This window comes from Adiantum capillus-veneris, chromosome 4 (assembly GCF_014529385.1).
Source record: "Adiantum capillus-veneris isolate H3 chromosome 4, ASM1452938v2, whole genome shotgun sequence".
NCBI lineage: Eukaryota > Viridiplantae > Streptophyta > Polypodiopsida > Polypodiales > Pteridaceae > Adiantum > Adiantum capillus-veneris.
The window spans coordinates 85,636,818-85,657,237 of NC_140934.1; the positions used below are offsets into that span (position 1 = coordinate 85,636,818).

General features: G+C 40.7%; 1 protein-coding gene across 1 annotated transcript; it reads right to left on the bottom strand.

Moving 5' to 3' along the window:
* Positions 1-15,822: 15,822 nt before the first annotated feature.
* On the bottom strand, positions 15,823-20,036 carry LOC147459537 (uncharacterized). Its single transcript, XM_086510785.1, has 5 exons — positions 19,755-20,036; positions 19,410-19,634; positions 18,289-18,372; positions 16,588-16,717; positions 15,823-16,491 (listed from the first exon to the last, which is right to left on the bottom strand). The coding sequence occupies exons 1-5, from the start codon at positions 19,964-19,966 to the stop codon at positions 16,093-16,095; spliced, it is 1,050 nt and encodes a 349-aa protein (XP_086366911.1). The 5' UTR covers positions 19,967-20,036; the 3' UTR covers positions 15,823-16,092.
* Positions 20,037-20,420: the final 384 nt, after the last annotated feature.

Here is a 20,420-nt window from a genome sequence, read left to right on the forward strand (position 1 = left end):
ATCAGTAATAGGCTGTTCTAAAACATTTTCAGAAACCCCCATAGGCTGTACATTTGCCTCATTGGAACTTACATTCGTATTTCCACCACTGAAAAGAGGCAACAAAGTGTCATAAATGTCATGTGAGCTTACATTACTGTCTCTAGTACATGACAGCAAGGGCTGAACAGAGTCTTCCACAAACACTACATCCCGTGAAACCAGAATACGTTTTGTTTGCGGATGATACAACCTGTAACCTTTGCTTTCAGCACTATAACCAACAAAAATACATTTGACAGCCTTATCATCCAATTTTCTGCGCTGCACTTGTGGCACCAAAGCATATGCCAAACAGCCAAAAACACACATGTGCTCAATAGAAGGCTTTCTATCATGCCATGCTTCATATGGAGTAATAGACTGCAAAGTTTTCGTAGGACACCTGTTAAGTACATAAGTGGCACACATGATGGCCTCAAGCCAAAAAGAATGCGGCAAAGCTTGACTTTTGACCATACATCGTGCCATTTCCGTTAGTGACCTGTTTTTCCTCTCAGCAACACCATTTTGCTGAGGTGTATAAGGCACTGTACATTGGTGTTTTATCCCACGACTAGCCAGAAATGCATTAAATTCATGAGACATATACTCCCCCCCTCGATCGGAACGGAGGGTGCCCAAAGTACATTTTGAGACATTTTCAGCCATAGCCAAAAATTGTTTGAAGCACATAAAAACTTCGGACTTCGCTTTAAGCGGAAATACCCATGCATGCCTGGAGTAATCATCAATGAAAGTCACGAAGTACAGGTAATTGCCCAAGGACGGAGTTTGCATGGGTCCACAAACATCACTATGCACAAGCTGCAACCTACATGTGGCCCTAACTGAACCATCCTTTGGAAACTTAGAACGTTGCATTTTACCCAGAATACAGCCTTCACAAACATGTTTGACAAGTGCTTCAAGAGGCGGCAAAGAAGCAACCATATCAGATTTCTGCAAACGCAGCAAACTGGCAAAATTCAGATGACCAAAACGTGCATGCCAAAGTTTTGCATCTGAAATAGCCCTTGAATCTGCAACAGCATTTGCAAAATTTTGTCCACACTTGTCATACAAAGTGAGCTTATACAGCCCACGGCACAAAAGCCCAGATGCAACAATTTCATCACCAAAATTGAGATCATGAACTGTACATCTGTCATCCACAAATTTGACTACAAGTCCAAGTCTAGCAAGTGCGGATACAGACAAGAGATTCTTCTTGATCCCAGGTACATAAAGTGCATCAACAAGTGTGAAGGAACTGCCATTAGCAGCAGTGAGCACAATCTTTCCAACTCCCTGAACTGGATAAGAGGCGTTGTTGGCACAAGTGACTGAATTCCCATGAGGGACAGACTCGAGAGAGGTAAACAATTCACGATGTGAGGTAATGTGCTTTGTAGCACCATTGTCGAAATACCACACATGTGAATCTGCAGCAACTGACAAGCATGCATCATGGACAGCAGGATTGTAAGTGCACTCTGCGCTAAAAGCCCATTCTGCATCAACATCAGCATCACAATCTCCTTTCACAGAAGACTCAACAATGGCTGCATTTGTAGTGGAACCAGCATTTGCAGTGGAACCACCCTCTTTCTTCTTAGCCTCTTTGGCCTTCAACTTAGGACACGACTTGATCAAGTGATCATTGGCTTTACAATAATGGCAACGCATCTTCTTTTTACCCTTATCACCAGAATTGCCAGACGAAGTGCTGCCAGCAGAAGCATTAGGAACATAATTTTTGCCACTCGCAGCAGAACCATAAGAAGTGGTTGCATTACTGTTACCACCCTTTCTTTGAGAAGCAATAAAAGCCTGTTCAACTGCACGCTGCCTAGTCCTGTTTTTTCTAGAAAGTGACTCTTGCAACAGCAATGTGCATAATGCATCAAACTTGACAACTTCAAGATTTCCTTGGGTCATGAGTCTCCAAGTACTAGCAAAAGTCTGGTAGGAATCTGGTAAGGCATCAAGAACAGTCTGCACAAGGGAACTGTCCGAAATGACTTCACCTGCAGAAATGAGTTGCTCATTGATATCCTTGACACTAGCAAGGAAAGTGTCCATATCATCTTCCTCATGCATAATCTTCGACTCTAGCTCTTTACGCAGCAAAGCAATTTTAGCCTCATTGCGGCTTGCATAAAGACCTGCTAGAATATCCCAAGCCTGTTTTGCAGATTTTGCTGAACGGATGTGAGGAATAATGGTGCGCTTCACAGACAACGCAATCAATGCATGAGCCTGCGCATCCTTAACATCTCAACGAGCTTGTTCTGTCGTAGGCAAAACAACTCTAACAGCTGCAATCCTTGCAGCAAGACCTGCAACATCCTCAACATCGCCTACATCTTCAGAACCAGGATGTACATCAATGCCCTGCACAATGTTCCAGACACCTTTTGACACAAGAACATGTTGCATCATATAAGCCCACATAGGGTAGTTGTCCCCATCCAACCTGTCCTCAGCAGCAAACATCTTGAACACATCTGTGTTGTTGTTGTCAGCCATGGTAAATGCTGCACCTGATGTGAAAACTGCCCGAAAATAGGAGAAATGGAGCGGGAACAACTTGTGCTATATAGCACAAACCGTAGAAGACTATAAGGCACCTGTTATGCAGAAAACGGCACTGACAGAAAATCTGCACAAAATGACGAAATAGCCTGTGCAGTACTGCCCGTAGTGGAAACGGAGGCCGATATGAGCACAAAATATTTGTCAACCTACGAACGCTCGCCAAAGCTCACTGAAATCGGAGAAAGTGAGCAGGCGTGTGCTGGAGCAGCTGGCGACTAAGCCCGGGAGGACGTGACCTGCTCTGATACCAATTGTTGGAATTAGGGTTGCAGAGAAACACACACAGCTTGGAGAAGACGAAGGAAGCTCAAGGCACACAATAGAGAGTATGTTACTTAGTGTGCAATGGAAAGATAGATAGCCCTAGAGTGATGGGCGTATATACAATGCATGGGGGAAAAAACCTCCTAAAGAGGGAAAAAATGCCCCGGCGGTCCTAGTGTGTTCACACACATCACTACCACATGTATATGGTAACAATTGTCGACAATCATATCATAGCCTGGTTGAAAACAGAGATAGGCAAAGATAGGAATTATGGCTTTTTCAAACATTAGCCATAGTTAAGCCCAATATTTTATCGACGCTTCTGATTTATTAGCACATTTGATAAGAAAGGATTATTCTAGCTTTTCCCAATAATTTTTAGGAATAAACCTTTCATCAAGGAGTGTTAAGCAGGCTCCTGTATCCAGAATAGCTTTGAGGGAGTTTTGAAATTTTGTATTCATGATAATATAAATGGAAACTCCTTTTAATGGTGATAGATGATTGTCTCCATTAATGGGTTCCTAAAGTTTTTCTTGTTGTAACAAGATGAATTCCTTTACCTACTTTGCAATCCTTTCGAGGCTTTGTTGGTTTTATTTAGTTAACTTTGTGTTATGACATACTCTGGATCAAATTTCATCAACATCTTGAGAGGGTATTTAGGATCCAAAATAGTTTCTTCTTTTTTATAGGAGTAATGGATAGAAGAGTTTACCTTTTCTTCAGAAGTAAGAAATGATAGATCTCTGCTTGAATACCATCAATACTGATTGCTAGAGATTCCAAGATATCTTGTCTCTGTTCTTTACTAATTTCTTTTATGGCAATGGAGATATTATCTTTAGTTTGAGACTCTTTACCTTTACTAAAGAGCTTGGACATGATTCATCTGTTGAAGAAATTGGGCGTGATTCTCCTATGACAGGAGTTTTGCCTATTACCATGATATCCGCATTTGGTGGTAGGATATCTTTATTACTAATCTGGCATTTGTTGGCCACTGGTAGTTTTGTACAGTTGGCCCTTTGTAACTCTGTAAATTCCATTAGGTGGTTGATCCTTTTGTTGCTTAGACAAAGTTAATGCTTTTGACTTTTGTATATCTTCTATTGACTATTCTTTTGGCTTTTTGGACAAAGCTAGTTATTCCTTAAGGCTTTGAATTTCTTTAGAGATAAAAGAATTACCTTTTGGTAATTGCTTTTCTAATGGTGCACTTGTACCTATTGTTGGTGCAGTCATGTTTGTTGTAGATGCTGCAGATAAGCCGATTGTAGGTGCAGCTTCTTCGATTGAGAGCTGGTTTGTAGGCAATATGTCCCTTACTTCACCCCACCGTAAAGAGTGAAGAGTATGCTCCTTAACCTGAAGATCAGCTTCCCATTTGAGTAGTGCTTCTTGTTTGGCAAGAAGTTCTTCCCTTTTTTTAAAGCTCTTTTCTCTTTTGGAGGAATGCATCATAAGAGAAAGGAATGGGTTGCTTGGATATTGATGCCCTGGCTAAGAGATCTTTGTAATCTAACTTGATGAACTTCCATCAAAGAAAGGTTTACTCTCTTTGACTCTTTTTAGCTTCATATTATTAGCCAAGGCTGGTATTACCTTTCTTTTTTATGCTAGTGCATTAGTCTATTCTATATCTCTATGAGCCGCTTTTAGCTGATTATGAAAGATTAATATTTTAGAGTGGTCTTTCTTACTTGATTTGGCAGACATTGATGTGGAACTGGAATCACTTGCTTCAGATTCTTCAATCATGTATCTCCGTGAAGAATGCTTGTCTTTGGAAGACTTTTCCCATCTATGAGGATTGAAGGGTATTGGCATGAAATCTTTTATAATCATATTGAGCGCTATAGGGCAATCTTCAAACCCTGAATCTAAGCTTAAATAGTCTTTTGTTGTAGAAGAGGCTTTGCTTTTGAATTGGGTAATATTGAATTTGAAGTCTGAGATTTTATTGGAGGAAATCTATGAATAGCTGTAACCATCTTTAAGGATTATATTCTTGAATGCCACTCATTTTTTCTTTTTAGGACATACAAAAGCCCAATAACCTGTTTTGCCACAGATGAAGCATTTGTTATCATTTTTAGAAGAAGTGGACTTACGATTTTTACTTCTTCTCCTTGGGTTACTTCTTTTTGTCCTTGCAAGCACATTTCTTTTTTGAATCAGCACAGCTAAAGTCTTTACTATAATAGTTCTGCTTGCAGAACTTGTTTGAAGGTTTATAGTTTTTCAACTCTTTCTGTGCTTGCTTCTGGATGCAAAGTTCCCGTATTACTATTTGGAGAGCTTGACTAATGTCACCTAGTGTTGCTGACTGAAGATCAAGATTTTGATTTTCTATTTTCTCCAAAAGTAACTTGTTTTTTATTTTGGCAATTTATGGACAAATTTTGCTTTAATTTCTCCAGAATGATATTTACCTGCTTTATAATTGAATGTCTACAATAAATACAAAAATCCCAGATTGAAGAGAAATTACATATCCGTGCTTCATGAAAAGCTTGCAGGGCTAGATTTGATTGATCTTTCTGATGTCCAATAAACTCCTTGTAGATTCCTTCAATTAATACAAGCATTGGAGACATGTTGTCAGGAGGTCGTAAGACGGCATTTTTAACTTCTTGACAAAGCATTTCCCACCATGATTTTAGAATGCCAATGAATCCGTTAATTGCAGCTTCCATAGCAATTTGTTGCCTCATTCTTCCAAACAACATTTGTTGATAGATCCAATTGTTTATATATTCTAAAACAAGGATGATATCAACTTGTTCCAAATTATCAATGTTGTAGAATGTGATATCACCTGATTTTCTAATGCCTTGCACAAATTGGGGAGTTGGTGGAATGGGTAGAGCACTAGTAGAGGCATCTCTTATTGGCTCATCCTTTTCCATATTAGAGGCACTTCAGAGATATACACCTTTGGGTTATCTGGTACTAAAGAAATTGATACCTATGAATCATGGATTTCACTTTTACTCGTGTCTTCTTCCATGCCAAAATTATAGTCATAAGGAGGAGATGGAAGTTGAGCTGGGACATATTCTTCTTGGAGGCCATTGTAAATAGTTTCTTCATAGAAATAATCAAATCCGTGAGAAGTGGGAGGCATTGTTGGGTGACCAGTACAATGAGGAAGCAAAGCTCTTCTAGGTGCAAATGTGCAATTCAAGACACACTTGGAGGTGTTCCTTGCAAGCAACACAAGTGACGACAATCCTAAATTGGGGATCAAATGAGACTATTTAAAGCACCAAGTTCAAATTTTTTAAGGCGACGATCGAGAAATTGCAGAGGTTTAGAGGAACTTTTCGGCTGGATAAGCACACCTAAATCAGTGTCATGTTGTGGACAAGTGTGGACCAGGCCTTCATTATGGCCTTGGTAAGATAGAAGATACAAGATTATCTTCATCATGGATAAGATTCAAGATTATCTTTGTTGTCTATAATCAATGTGTGTGTGTGTATGTGTGTGTGTGTGTGTGTGTGTGTGTGTGTGTGTGTGTGTGTGTGTGTGTGTGTGTGTGTGTGTGTGTGTGTGTGTGTGTGTGTGTGTGTGTCTTTTAAAAAGCCTGGAATATTTGTTGAGAAAGAGAGAGTGTCATAAAATCTAACATCTAACCAACCCAAATGATTTTCTCATATTAAATTGATCATTTAATATGGGAGAATAAAGGGGAACAAGGGCTAGGATATAGACATGTCCTTATAGATCTATCTCAAAACGGGACCAATGGTAATGGGGCCCAAATGAGAGATGGTCTATCAAAGAGAAAGGCTAACCAATGGAGCATAAAGACCTTAGGGTTAGCTTCATTGCAGACCTCCAATAGTTAGTGTTAAAAGTCCTTTGACCTTAGGTAAGCAAGGGTTGTGCTTGAGGTGGGAACCTGGCCCAAGCTTAAGGTGCTTGACATGCCTGATGACTGAGATGCTTGCTCGGTGCTTGATGATTGAGATGCTTGTCATGCTTGAGATGCTAGGGTTGTGCTTGAGGTGAGAACCCAGCCCAAGCTTGAGGGGCTTAAGGGCCAAGCTTGTGGTGAGAACTAGGCCCAAGGTTGAGGGTCTTGAGGTGGCAAAAAAGTCAAAGTGAATCCCTACAAGGAGGGGTCGAGCCATTCAAGAAGGGGGAGTGGTTGTTTGACCACTCTCTCTCTCCCAAAGGGCACCCCTTGCCCAAGAGGCAAGTAGGACACATGCCAAGCCCCCAGCTAGGTTACCCTCATGGTGTGCCTAAAGCCTATTTGTTGGCCTTCCAAGGGTCCAATGATAATTTAGCACAATTAATAAATTGTTTTAGCATTTATCAAACCCTCTCTCTCAAAGGGGAAAGGGGGGCACTTGTCCCAAGGCTACCCTTGTTGCTTGGTATGACTCTTGCTTGTGATTGGCTAGGCCTCGAGGGGTCCAATGAGCTTCAAGCATGAGCTACAAGGGGGGGTCGACCAAAGCAAGTAGGGGGCCTGCTTAGGGGGTATACTCTCCCACATTCGCACACACACACACACACATACATACTCTCATTATGTGAAGTGAAAAATGCAAGAGCTCCCTCTCCTTCTCCAAGCAAGTATAGAGGTTGAGAGCCTACACCAACCCTCATGGCTATGGAGTGCAAATCCAACCAAGAGCCATGCTTCAATGCTTAAGCTTGCCATCTTCTCCATCTTCATTACTATGCAATTATGTATGCTAGCAAGAAGAGTGATGATAAGTGAGGAACTAATTCTTTCTTCTATGAAATGTTTCTTCTTCCTCTTCCCTACCCTCATTCCCTGCTAACTCTCTCCACCTTCGAAGGTGTTTGAGGTCTTGGGACTGAGGCTTGGGATAGTTAATGCTTTCCACAAATTTTATGTTATGCTCGTGATGCATGAAGCTTTCCATCTTCATTGCATCACCTAGGTCACAAGGAACACAAAGGTTGTATTGTAACAAGTCTCTCTTGATGGGACAAATCATAATACAAATGCCTATTGAAGGGGGGACCGGCTCCACATAAATCCGGTCCGTTGTCATGTTCTCTAAATTCTCTCTCTTGCAAAAGTATTATTCATGCCAAGTTAACTATATGCTATGTTTATGTTGCTATCTTCAATTTGTTCGCCTGCTATGCTCACAAAGTAATTTCTCAAAAGCTCTCTAAGTTCCGCTACTCTCAAGTTAATAGGCCAATTATATTGATATCAGAGCATTTGGTTTCTCTTTTCTTGCTTAAGAAAAGAGAGGTCCTTAAGTAGCCTATAACTGGTTGATTTTGTTAATTATATTAGGGTAAGTGGAACTGGGATCTATTATCGGTTTTGTTGAGCCCACTATGTGGGATATGGTGCACACCTCGAGAGCTTTGGACTTAATAATGGAGTCTTTTTAGGCTTTCCTATAACTTTACCATTATTGAGCCATAAGAAGTCCAAAAGGAGCTAGCCCTCGGCAAATCTGCTATGTTAGAGTTACTCCACTACTCTCTATAATTAACCACTTTGATCCGTGGGTGTAGATACTTAAGAGCCGATTTTCAAAGGCTAAGAGAAGTGGCAACTAAGGTTTTGAATTGCAAAAGCATACACTAACTACGTACATAAATTTTTTTAACATGGCTGACAATAACCAAGAGAGTAGAATGAACATTGATAGCTTTGATTTTTCACATGAAGGTGCTAATGATGATGCTCCCATGTTTGTCAAATATCTCGTTACTAGGTTGCAGCAAGCTATGGGCAACCCTGCTTGGCAAGCCAAAGTTACTCAACAACTTCGTACTTATGGGATTTCTCTTCCTCTCCAAGAGGAGAGAGAGGTTAGGAGGCAAAAGAAGAATCTCTCCCGTACGAGAGGAGGAATCCAAAGAGCAAGAAAGCAATGAAATTTTAAGTTCCTCTAAAGATATGTGGCTCCACGAAGACAGCGGTCTAGACGATCACCAACTCCTCCCAAGAGGAAAAGATTAACACACAGTCCTTCTCCTCGTCATTCCGAAAGGGAAGAGAGAAAACAAAGGAACAAAAGGGCTAGAAAGAGGTCACCCTCTTCTCCTTCTTCTTCACCTTCCTTCTCTTCCGATGAAAGCTATGGCTATTCTCCTAGAGAATACAAGAGGGGAGGACATTGCAAATCCTACCCTGCATGGTGAAGGTCACAAAAGCTAAATAAGTTCAAAGAGGGAGGAAAGAGTATCTCTTTTCTCACCTATGATGTCACCTTTGGTGCTACCGACAAAGTGTTAGCCTTCATCCAGCAATTTGATGCGGCCTATGGAGACGAGGGCTTCACGGAGTCCTCCAAGCTACGCCATGTAGCTATGCACTTTCAAAAATCAGCTTGTCACTGGTGGGCTAGCCTACAGCGAAGCCCCAAAGACATGGAAAACTCTACGAGTTTCTATCATGAAGCAATTCCTTGCAAGCGATGCAAAAGACAAAGTGCTCAACTTAAAGCTTCTCTCTCATGAGTCTATCCACAAGTATGTAGAGAGGTTTTGGGATTTACATCTGTCTTCCAAAAGATAGACTTCGCCGAGCAAAAGCAACAATTTTGTGGGGGATTACTTGAAGATGGCCAAATACGTCAACTCTCAACGGCCTGGTTCTATCGCCAAAATAATCCATCACACCATGGTTGCTTCACGTATCAATTTTCAACAAGGAGCTAGACGAAATGTCAAGCCCATGGAAAACAAAGATAAAATGATGCAAATGGGAAAACTAATGCTCAAAATTCTTCCCAAGGCACTTCCAACAGCAACAACAACAATCGGTCCAAGGAGAAGGGAGTTTACAAAGGCAAAAAAAAACTCTCTCCTGAAGAGCTTGAAGCTTTTCGCAAGGACCATAAGTGTTTTAAGTGTGGGGAGCAAGGACATGGCTATCGTTCTTGACCCAACAAGAATGCTTGCAATGAGACTCCTAGGGCTTCCACTATCAAAGCTCTAGAAGAGGATGTTCATTGCACTCATTGCACTCATTGCAAAGGATCATCACTTTCTTATGCTTGGGGAAAGGTAACAGAGCATGATGCCTTCATCTTGTTTGACCCTGGCTCTGACCCTTGCTCTACTCACAACTTTATATCAACAGAGTTGGCCACCAAGTTGGGCATTCAAACTTTCGAGATGGGAGATAACGGCTGAGACAGCTTTCAAGATGCAGCAAGCCTCCGTTACTCCCTTGATTGGGAAGTTGAGGCTTCATGTCCAAAGCTATGTCGACAAAGAAGACTTTTTCATCTCTCCTCTCCAACATGAGGATGTTATCCTAGGGGCGCCACGGTTTGATCACATGGTTTCTAGTATGAAGTTCTCTGAAAGGAGAAACTACTTCACCTACTACAGGGGAAAGAACATGTATATAGATGCTAGTGAGCGTGGTCGCACTATTCCACTTGTAAATCCTCCTGCTTTTGATAAATCAATGAAGCGCTCAGTTTCCACATACGTGATTTTTGTCAAAGAGTCTCTAAAAGATCCTCATGTTTCATCATATGTAAATGGTAGCAATCAAGAAAAGTTATACTTCTACTTTTCTAAAAGGATTCCAAGATGTGTTCATTGATGATATCCCTAAGGACTTACCTCCAAAATGAGGGGATGATGACCATCGAATTGAGCTCCTTCCAGGAAGCTCACCGCCTAACAAGCCTCCTTATTGAGTCTCTCAAGCTCAACAAGAGGAGATCATGAGGCAAGTCAGGAATTGATAGACAAAGAGATGGTGAGGCCTAGCTCCTCTCCCTTTTGTTCTCCAGTCCTTTTAGTGCAAACGAAAGATGGAACATATCGTATGTGTGTGGACTATCAAGCATTAAACCATATCACTATCAAAAATAGATTTCTCGTGCCTTAGAAGATTTGTTTGATAAGCTACAAGGCTCTACCTACTTCAGTAGGATTTACGTTAAAAGTGGCTATCATCAAATAAGGATAGTGGATGAAGATATCCTAAAGACCGCGTTTCACACAACGTTTGGTCTTTATGAATATCTAGTCATGCCTTTTGGTTTGACTAATACACCAGCTACATTCAATCATCTAATGCAGAAAATTTTTAGACCCTACCGTAAATTCATTGGAGTGTTCTTTGATAATATCATCATCTACTCCAAGTCTTTGGAAGAACATAAGCAACATCTCCAAGTGATATTTCAAGCACTGAGGGAGAACAAGCTTTTTCTCAACCAAAAGAAAAGCGAATTTTTTCTTCAAGAGATTCAATATTTAGGTCATATTATCTCTCAAGATGGTATCCGTATGGATCCATCGAAGTTAGAGGTAATAAAAGAATGGGTATGTGTGCATACTATAGACGCTTCATAGCAAAATTCTCTCAAGTAGTAGGACCAATACATGACTTAAGAAAGAACAACGTTAAGTATTTATGGACTGCTAAGGAGCAAAATGCTTTTGACAAGCTCAAAGAGAACCTTACTTCCCAACCAGTTCTCATGCTTCCGGATCTCTCAAAGCCATTTGAGGTCCAATGTGATGCTTGTGGTGATTGCCTTGGAGCAGTTTTGCTTCAAGAAGTGCATGCCATAGCATATGAGAGCGAAGGCTCGATATGGATGAACAAGTTTTGGGCATTTATGAGAAAGAGCTTTTAGTTGTTCTACATGCCCTAGACACATGGAAACACTACTTATTGGGGACTCCGTTCATTCTCCGAACAAACCACCAAAGTCTCAAGTATTTCATGACGCAAACCAAGCTTTTCGAAAAACAAATGAGGTGGGAAAATTTTCTTTCGCAATTTAATTTTCATATTGCTCACATTGCTGGTAAGCACAACCAAGTGACTGATGCACTTACATGATGACCAAAAGTTAATGCGGTGTCTATAGCTACTCACAATGATCTATCTTGTATGATAAATGAGTATGCTACTAATCGTGATTTTAGAGACATAATGTTAGCCCTTGATTTGGGGAAGAAAGAGGAACCATTCACCTTGCAGGATGGTTATCTTCTCCACGGCAATAGGCTATGTGTTACCCATTCCCTTCGTGAGAAAGTTATGTATGAATCCCCTGCTCCTCCCTATGCGGGGCATAGAGGCATTCAACTTACTCTCCGAGAAGTAGAGACGTATTTCTATTGGCCTACCATGAAAGTGGACATACAAGAGTATGTTTCAAAATGTGTAATATGCCAAAAGACCAAGTATGATAGAGGGAAGCAACCTGGATTACTTCAGCCATTGCCTATCCCAAATTCACCAAGGGAGAGTATATCCATGGATTTCATCTTTGGATTACCCAAGTCTATCCATGGGAATATGGATTATGGACAATAATCGACAGGTTTAGAAAGCAAGCACACTTTATTCCTGTCAAAAAGACTATTAAGACACACCAAATGGCAACTCTCTTCATATCACAGATTTTCAAACACCATGGATTACAAGCATCCATCGTGTCGGATAGAGATCCTAGAATGACCAGTAATTTGTGGAAAGGTCTCTTTGAAAATCTAGGAACGAGATTGAATTTAACTTCGGCTTATCACCCACAAACGGATGGCCAAAGTGAAATAGCCAATCTTACGACACTCGATCTACTAAAAACTTAAGTTACAAAAGTAGATCAACGCTCACAATGGAAAAAGTACTTACCTCTTGTAGAGTATGCCTACAATAATAATGTACATACTTCTACGGGAAAAGCACCGTTTGAGATCATTGAGGGAAGACCTAAAAGTCCCTTGCTACTTAAAGTACATAGAAGATCTTCGTTGCCGATGAGTATAGCCGTGACCTACAAGAATCTTTTCAAAAGATTAAGGAAGCTATATCCATCTCTCAACAAAGGCAAAAAGCTGCTACTGACAAGCACAGAAGGGCCTTAACGTTCAAAGAAAATGATTGGGTTTTACTTAAGTTTCCTAAAGCTCGATTAAAGCAAACGACAGGCAAAAATCCTACGAGCAATCAAAAGTATTATGCTAAGCTAGAAAAAAGATATTGTGGTCCTTTACAAATCTCGAAGCCTATCAATGAGACGGCTTACCAACTCAAGTTGCCCAACCATTGGCTCATACACAATGCTTTTCATGTGAGCCGACTCAAGCCCTACAAAGGAGAGCCACCAAGTGAGCCAATTATTAAAGACCCTCCCGAAGTTGAAGACCAAGAAGAGATGCTACAATCCGAAGCTATTCTTCGGCATGCAGACAAGGTACTACGACATGGTAAGATTATCCGACGGTATTTTATTAAGTTCAAAAATTATCCTCTTGAAGATGCTAGATGGATGCAAAGAATACAGCTTAAGGATAGTATGAACCTTGTCAATGCTTACAATGCTACATTAGAGTAAGAAAATGTACAAATTTCTTTTAAATGACCCATGTTTTGTCTTATTAGACTAGTTCTCTTTTTATTGTGCACAAATTTAAATACCATGCATGCTTAGAATCATGTTTGTGATGACGATGTCTCTCTAATACGAAATAGAGTTTGTCACCCTACTTGGAAGAATGAAATGGACTAAATAGCAACACACTTGCGGCAGCTATGTCTCCCAAGCACCAAATGGATTAGTCATCCATCTTGGAAAGATGTCGTAGGGTAAAAAGGGATCCTCTACCCGCTAAGTAAGATTGACTAATGACTAAGGCTTTATCTCTTCTACTTTATAGTCGAGGACGACTATGATTTCAAGAGAGAGGTAATGTCATAAAATATAATATCTAACCAACTCAGATGATTTTCTCATATTAAACTGATCATTTAATGTGGGAGAATAAACAAAAACAAGGATCAAGATATAGACATGTGCTTATAGATCTATCTCAACACAGCGTCAATGGTAATGGGACCCAAATAAGAGATGGTATATCAAAGAGCAAGACTAACCCGGTTAATAGAGCATAAAGACCTTAGGGTTAGCCTCATTGAAAACCTCCAATAGTTAGTGTTAAAAGTCCTTTGACCTTAGGTAAGCTAGGGTTGTGCTTGAGGTGAGAACCCAGCCCAAGCTTAAGGTGCTTGACATGCCTGATGACTGAGATACTTGAGATGCGTGAGATGCTTGATGATTGAGATACTTGAGGTGCTTGCCTTCTCCAAGCAAGTAGAGAGGTTGAGAGCCTACACCAATCCTCTTGGCTATGGAGTGCAAATCCAACCAAGAGTCATGCTTCAATGCTTAAGCTTGCCATCTTCTCCATCTTCATTACTATGCTATTATGTATACTAACAAGAAGAGTGATGATAAGTGAAGAACTAATTCTTTCTCCTATGAAATGTTTCTTCTTCATCTTCCCTACCCTCATTCCCTACTAGCTCTCTCCACCTTCGAAGGTGTTTGAAGTCTTGGGACTGAGGCTTGAGATAGTTAATGCTTTTCACAAAGTTTATGTAATGCTCGTGATGCATGAAGCTTTCCATCTTCATTGCATTACCTAGGTCATAAGGAACACAAAGATTGTATTGTAACAACAAGTCTCTCTTGATGGGAGAAACCATAATACAAATGCCTATTGGAGGGGGGATCGGCTCCACATAAATCAGATTCCTCAACTGTTGTCATGTTCTCTAAATTTCTCTCTTGCAAAAATATTATTCATGCCAAGTTAACTAAATGCTATGTTTATGTTGCTATCTTCAATTATGTTCACCCGCTATGCTCACAAAGTAGTTTCTCAAAAGTACTCTCTAATTTCCGCTACTCTCAAGTTAATAGGCCAATTCCATCACACACACACACACACACACACACACACACACACACACACACACACACACACGCGCGCGCACACACAAAGAGCAACCACATTGAATGTTGAGTTATGCAAGAGGCAAATTCGATCACAGAAACACTCCCAAGAGTTGTTTTCGTGTATGTGCAAGTGGGGAAGAGGGGTGAGAGAGAGAGAGAGCAACCACATTGAGAATTGAGTAATACATGAGGCAAGTTCGATCAAATTGTACTTAAATGTGAACTCTCTAGCACTTCATGCATCATGACACAGAGAGAGTGAAGTGCTGACACGGAGAGAGAGTGAGAGAGAGAGAGAGAGAGAGAGAGAGAGAATTAATTTTGAACAATGCAAAACATACCTCCAATAAAGCCTCTCAAATAGGTCTAACAACCACCACCACTGATTTTTAATATAATACCTATAAATTTAACAAGTTCATTTTTTTAAAATACTTTTTCCCCGTGACAAGTGCTTTGAAGGTAGAGAAGTCATATCAAACATACAAAAGTTTTAATATAATACATAAATTGTAGCAAAGTTTCATACCCACTGTAATGGCACCATTGAGACTATAACTTGATATTCAATGTTTGAACTATATAAAAACACATACCTTTCACACTCTCATTATAGTACTCAGTAGTGAAAATTTTGCTTGGATTTTGGGATTGTTCGTGAAAACTCGCTCGAGGTTTGGGATTCCTCCTGGGCATATTGATGCTCAATGTATCCATTAGCAATGCAATTGGCACATGAAGCACTGATTGCAAACCTCTCTCCATCTGAGATGCATGTGAAGGAGAGGTTCCTAGGAACATGTGGATGTGAGAGACACTCCCCCCCCTATCCCTAAGAAAAAAAAAAATAAGGGCACACATCAAACTCTTCCGGTTTTTGGGTCCTAATTTGAAGCAATAATTTCACTAAAACTTGTCAATTTTTGCCAAATTTCTTCACGGCAAAGCACAAAACCTGGCCGGAATTCTGCAATTTTAGCCAGATTTCTTCAAGGCAAAAAAGCACAAACATACAGTAAACCCGGACTTTTTGGGCAGAGAGGATGGGAATTCAGTCAGGCTGAGTTGAAATATCAGCATGCTTGCTCACTTTACTGCCTTGCCATTGACTACTTTAGTCTTGTGAATGCCTTGTTCTTCCAACAGAAAGGAAATTTGAGACCTCTGCAAAATTGAGGCCATTTCCGGGTACTTGTACCAATTCTTGGCATGGAAAGTTAAGTTCCTTAAAATAATGATTAAGAAGTTAACATCTCAGAGAATCTGTATTACATACACTACAAACCTGAGGATTGTGATCAATAATTTGACAATGTGTGTGCACATACGTACTCACGAGGAGGAGAGATTAGGTACTGGACCTCAATGTGTGCATGCACATTTGTGCGGGTGAGAGAGAGAGAGAGAGAGAGAGAGAGAGACTCAAAATTAATTTCAGCCAGGGCCCAGGCTAGCCAAGCCAAATTAATTATTACACACCTTTCTTTCTAGAGGAATATCGCAAAGACCTCCGTACCCTCGTTGCATCATCAGGGTTTTTGCTCAATTTTAGCTCCTTATTTAGACCCTCCTCAGCCAAAATGACTTTACTCTTCACATCCTCATCACTTTCCTCAACTAAAATGACTTCTGTCTGTTGATTATTCACATCCTCTTCACTCTCCTCATCTAAAACAACTTCTTTCTCTTGCTCGATCACAGTCTCTTCGCTCTCCTCCAAAATGGCTTCTTTCTCCTGCTTATCTAGACCCTCCTCCTTACTCTCCTCATTCAAAATGATCTTAACTTCATTCGCGTCCTTCGCATCAGATGATTCTCTTCTTGTCATCACTAGGTAGTGAGCTACCGATTTATAATTCAGCTTCAATGCCTGATCATAATAAATCAAAAACAAATGAATAATGGCTGTTTTGCAAACCAGTCATTAAATAATTGGCAGAATAGTGTCGGTCTATATCACACATACCAATCGATACATTGAGCCAGTAGGTGCCCAGCCTTTTTTCAATCGACAGAAGCTGCAATTGCACATTCCGCGACATACCGGACAAACCCACTCCTTGTTAGTGTTAGCCTCTATCACATTCTCGCCATACCTTTGATCAAGCCCAGAACAAAAAGGTCAATTTCTACATTGAAATAATGTCAGACTCCATAACTCACCATAAGCGGATAGCTTTGTGACAGATGGATGAATTGATGTTAACAACAAGAAACTTGTACTCCAAGAGTTTCACCCTACTTTAAGCCGAAACAACCATTTCGTTAGGTTGACCCAGAAGATGGAAGAAATATGAGATAACATGATTGAAGTTTAAGTCGGATAATATGGGCATAGGTGGCTGACCAACATTTAAACCGACTTTAACCCAAAACAACCATTGGTCTGGCTAACCTAAAAGACAGAACAAATATGAGATAGCTCCAACTTCCTTTGCTCACAAGCTTCTCAAGACATTGGATTCTTCTCTAAAACAATCTAGCTACATCTTATTTGATCACCAATGCAACTAGAAAAAAAATCCTTCCTACTCATTGCATTATTTTGAGTTCTAGTATTTGATAACAATCCATGGACTCGATGTCATAAAAGTCTTGTCTGGCTATCTACTCCAAGCTAGAAACCCATGTATCGTAAGCCTTGAAATAGCAACATCCTCTAGATATAAAGATTTTCCTAGAAGAAGACTTAAAGGGGAAAATGATAAGAGTCTCCTAAGAACTCAAGAACCTACCACAATACTATAAGCTGAAAAATCTACTCGGGTTCCATTTAGGGATTTTCTCTCTCGCAATTGCTACATTTTGGAGGATTGTCAAGCCAATTGGAAAAAATTTGCTCATGCTTGCCAATCAATACTATAAACTCAGAAATCTACACGTGCACATCTAACCCTATGTGCACATGTGGACAAGCTAACTCCTACTTCTAGGGTTTAGGACACCTTAGAAAGTGTTCTGGCACGTCAAGCGGGTTAGAACTTAGACTGAAGGAGTATGAAGTCCAGTAGAAGAGTAGCAAGAGAATTGACAATCGTAACATCCTTGTTGTCTCCCATCTGCTTCCCAGAGTCTAACCCTATGTGCACCTTCTAGGAGTTTGTCATCCTTTATTTGATATAAGTACATGCTATCTTGAGGAGGTCAATTACCCTCGATAGTTGCTCTCACATACCTTCACCTCTCTTCCTGCCAAAGGAAGCTCATTTCAAACCTGGCACTGCTCCCGTTTGCCAAACCATAGTTGCTCAATAATCGTTTAAATGAGGTTCATTTCTGAAATCGTTTATGTGAACATCATTGGATGCATGCAAGAAGAAACAACTTACATTCCTCATTTGAGAAAGACATTGCCTAATAAAGATCACCGTAACCATCATTTGCCCAAAAACAGTACTAAAAGGTGCATAGATAACCTTGTTGGAATAATTACCAATTAGTCTAGCTTATTTACTGCAATCTTTCTTGAAAAGGAACCTAATATCCATGTAAAACGAGGACACAAGTGTATCGGCAAATGGCGCATTCACTCTCAATAAACAATCTTAGTACAATAGTGAACAAACTGAGCAAGTATGAGTGCACAAGTGGACAAATCCACAGAATCTGACATGGTAGTAGCAGAGAAGATTCACTAAACAATGACGGGCTAAAAAATCTACAGTACCTCATAAACAAGCAATCACCACAAAATTGTCCTCGTAAAGAGTTGCATCTGCTGCATGACGTCCGCAATCCTAGAGTCTTCTGCCTGCTCACAGTATCATTAACAAGAAGACAATTAGATGCTTACCATCAGCACTACACTCACCTTGAGCACAAAGAAAGCAAGTCAGCTCACTGAAACATGCTCTTTCACAGGTAAAGTGCAAACAAACCCTCAAGATGTTATGCATGTACACAAAAAGCACTTGAAACTCCTGTTTGCCCTTGAGAAATTTGTCATCCCTTTAAGATAGAGGATAACATTAGTAAACCGGCCTCACCAGCGTCAAAAGAAGAAGGATGCACCATCAAGTAATGATTATGACAAGATTTGAAGAAGAAGCCCTGAACTCACCACTAAGTAAATAATATCATTACCACAAATGCATGGTCTCAGGTCATTTCTTCTACTAAACCAAAATGTTACCCACGTCGAATGTGAACTCTCAGCTCATTTTTGTCGCGCAAAGTAGAAACTCCCTCTTTAAGGCTTTAAGTACACTATATATGGATGAGGCAATGAAAAACTTCATCAAGGCATTGGCTTGGCACTGACAGAAGGTAAGAATGAAACACACAAACGCAATTTGAAATGAAATCCTCATTTCCTTTACCTAAAACATACGAACAAACGCGTGGGAATGGCACAGCACAACGTTGATCAAGTGACCATCTTGCCCAGTGAGAAAAAAAAAATTAATCAAGAAAAAAGAGAGAACTTTTCGACTTACATTCCTCAACTTTTCTCTTCTTCCCAAACACAAATCAACACATGAGAAGGACATGACAAAATAAGGAAATTCGCATAACTTAATTTTGTGTGTAGACTGGCTGAGGCACCTACACTTGCAATCAAAAACAATCTTTAGATGTCGGTCATGGAAAACTACACTTCCTGCTAGTACTTGGACCCTGACCACCAGATAATTGGAACCCACTAACCAGCATTTCATGCAAAGCCAGGAAAACAAGCCTCTCATCTGACACATGGATTCTGCTAAATGGATACAAGAGTTTACTCAGACCTGTGCTTTTTGCCATGACTGGGTCTGGTTAACATTGAAGAATGGTAGCTAAACAAACCTGCACTGGTGGCACGTTTTTCCTCTCACTGAATCGTAAATGCGTGTGCCATCTGCAGCACAGCCATCCTTAAAGAGCTCCCACTCTTGAGAGCAGCTTCCAAGAAGCTTCTCATGCTCCTCTGTATAAACCTCTGGCTGGATTTGCCTGGAATCGATGGTAGCTACATCAAATTCCTTCACTGTAGTAACCTCTGCGTAGCATGGTAATGTAGTTCCGAGCAGCCTGAAAGCAAGAAAGGCATGTCCTGGAAAGGATGAAACAAATGCGAGGAAATGCGAAAAAACCAGCGAGCTTCTTCACATTCAAGCTTATTGGATTATGCAAAGATGGGGGGAGAGTCACCTTGAAGAGCGACGTCTTGAGGTGTTGTCAAGAGGGGGTCTTGGGTTTTCAGCAAAGACTCTGGGTTTCTTGCGGGCGTGCTTGTTATCAGAGAGAGGAGTGGAGGAGAGGGAGCGCGAGAGATCGACCAAGCCTAGAGCCTGCATGCGCTTCTGATTGTCTCCCACGCGAGCATTGCGCAGCTGCTCGTAGTCAGTTGCAGAAGTCGCCATTGCCAACTGACAGCACCTCACTCTACCACTCCTGCTGTAATGGAGGGGAAATATACCCGTTGCCCGCGCTTTTGTGGATTTTATGGCAGCAAAATCTATACGTGGGTTTAACCTACCAGGGTTTAACAAAAACAGTTTATCAAATAAGCTAATGAAGGGGCTGCTATTGACCTATGGTGTCTCCCCACCCCCCCCACCCAAATAAAAAGCCTCTTAGGGTAGAGGTGCTAGTAAGTAACAGAGCCCCAAAGCGGGGATGGTCCTACCCCCTGAGAACGTTTGAATATATATTAAAGTTGAGACTCTCTTGCACCAAAAGAGAGACAGCTTAACGGGAACATGTTCGGCTGCCATTGGCCGAATCGAGAGTTCGAACCTTGCTGTCTGAAATTTTTCCTTCTCACGCGAGGTGCGCTCTCTTCTGGTACGCATTTTTGTAACACACGATTGTCGA

Coding starts and splice junctions, on each gene's coding strand:
- LOC147459537 (XM_086510785.1), bottom strand. CDS start 19,966: ATGGCGACTTCTGCAACTGACTACGAGCAGCTGCGCAATGCTCGCGTG. Junction 19,635..19,754: donor TCAAGACGTCGCTCTTCAAG/GTGACTCTCCCC, acceptor TCTTGCTTTCAG/GCTGCTCGGAACTACATTAC. Junction 16,492..16,587: donor CTGGCTCAATGTATCGATTG/GTATGTGTGATA, acceptor TATTATGATCAG/GCATTGAAGCTGAATTATAA.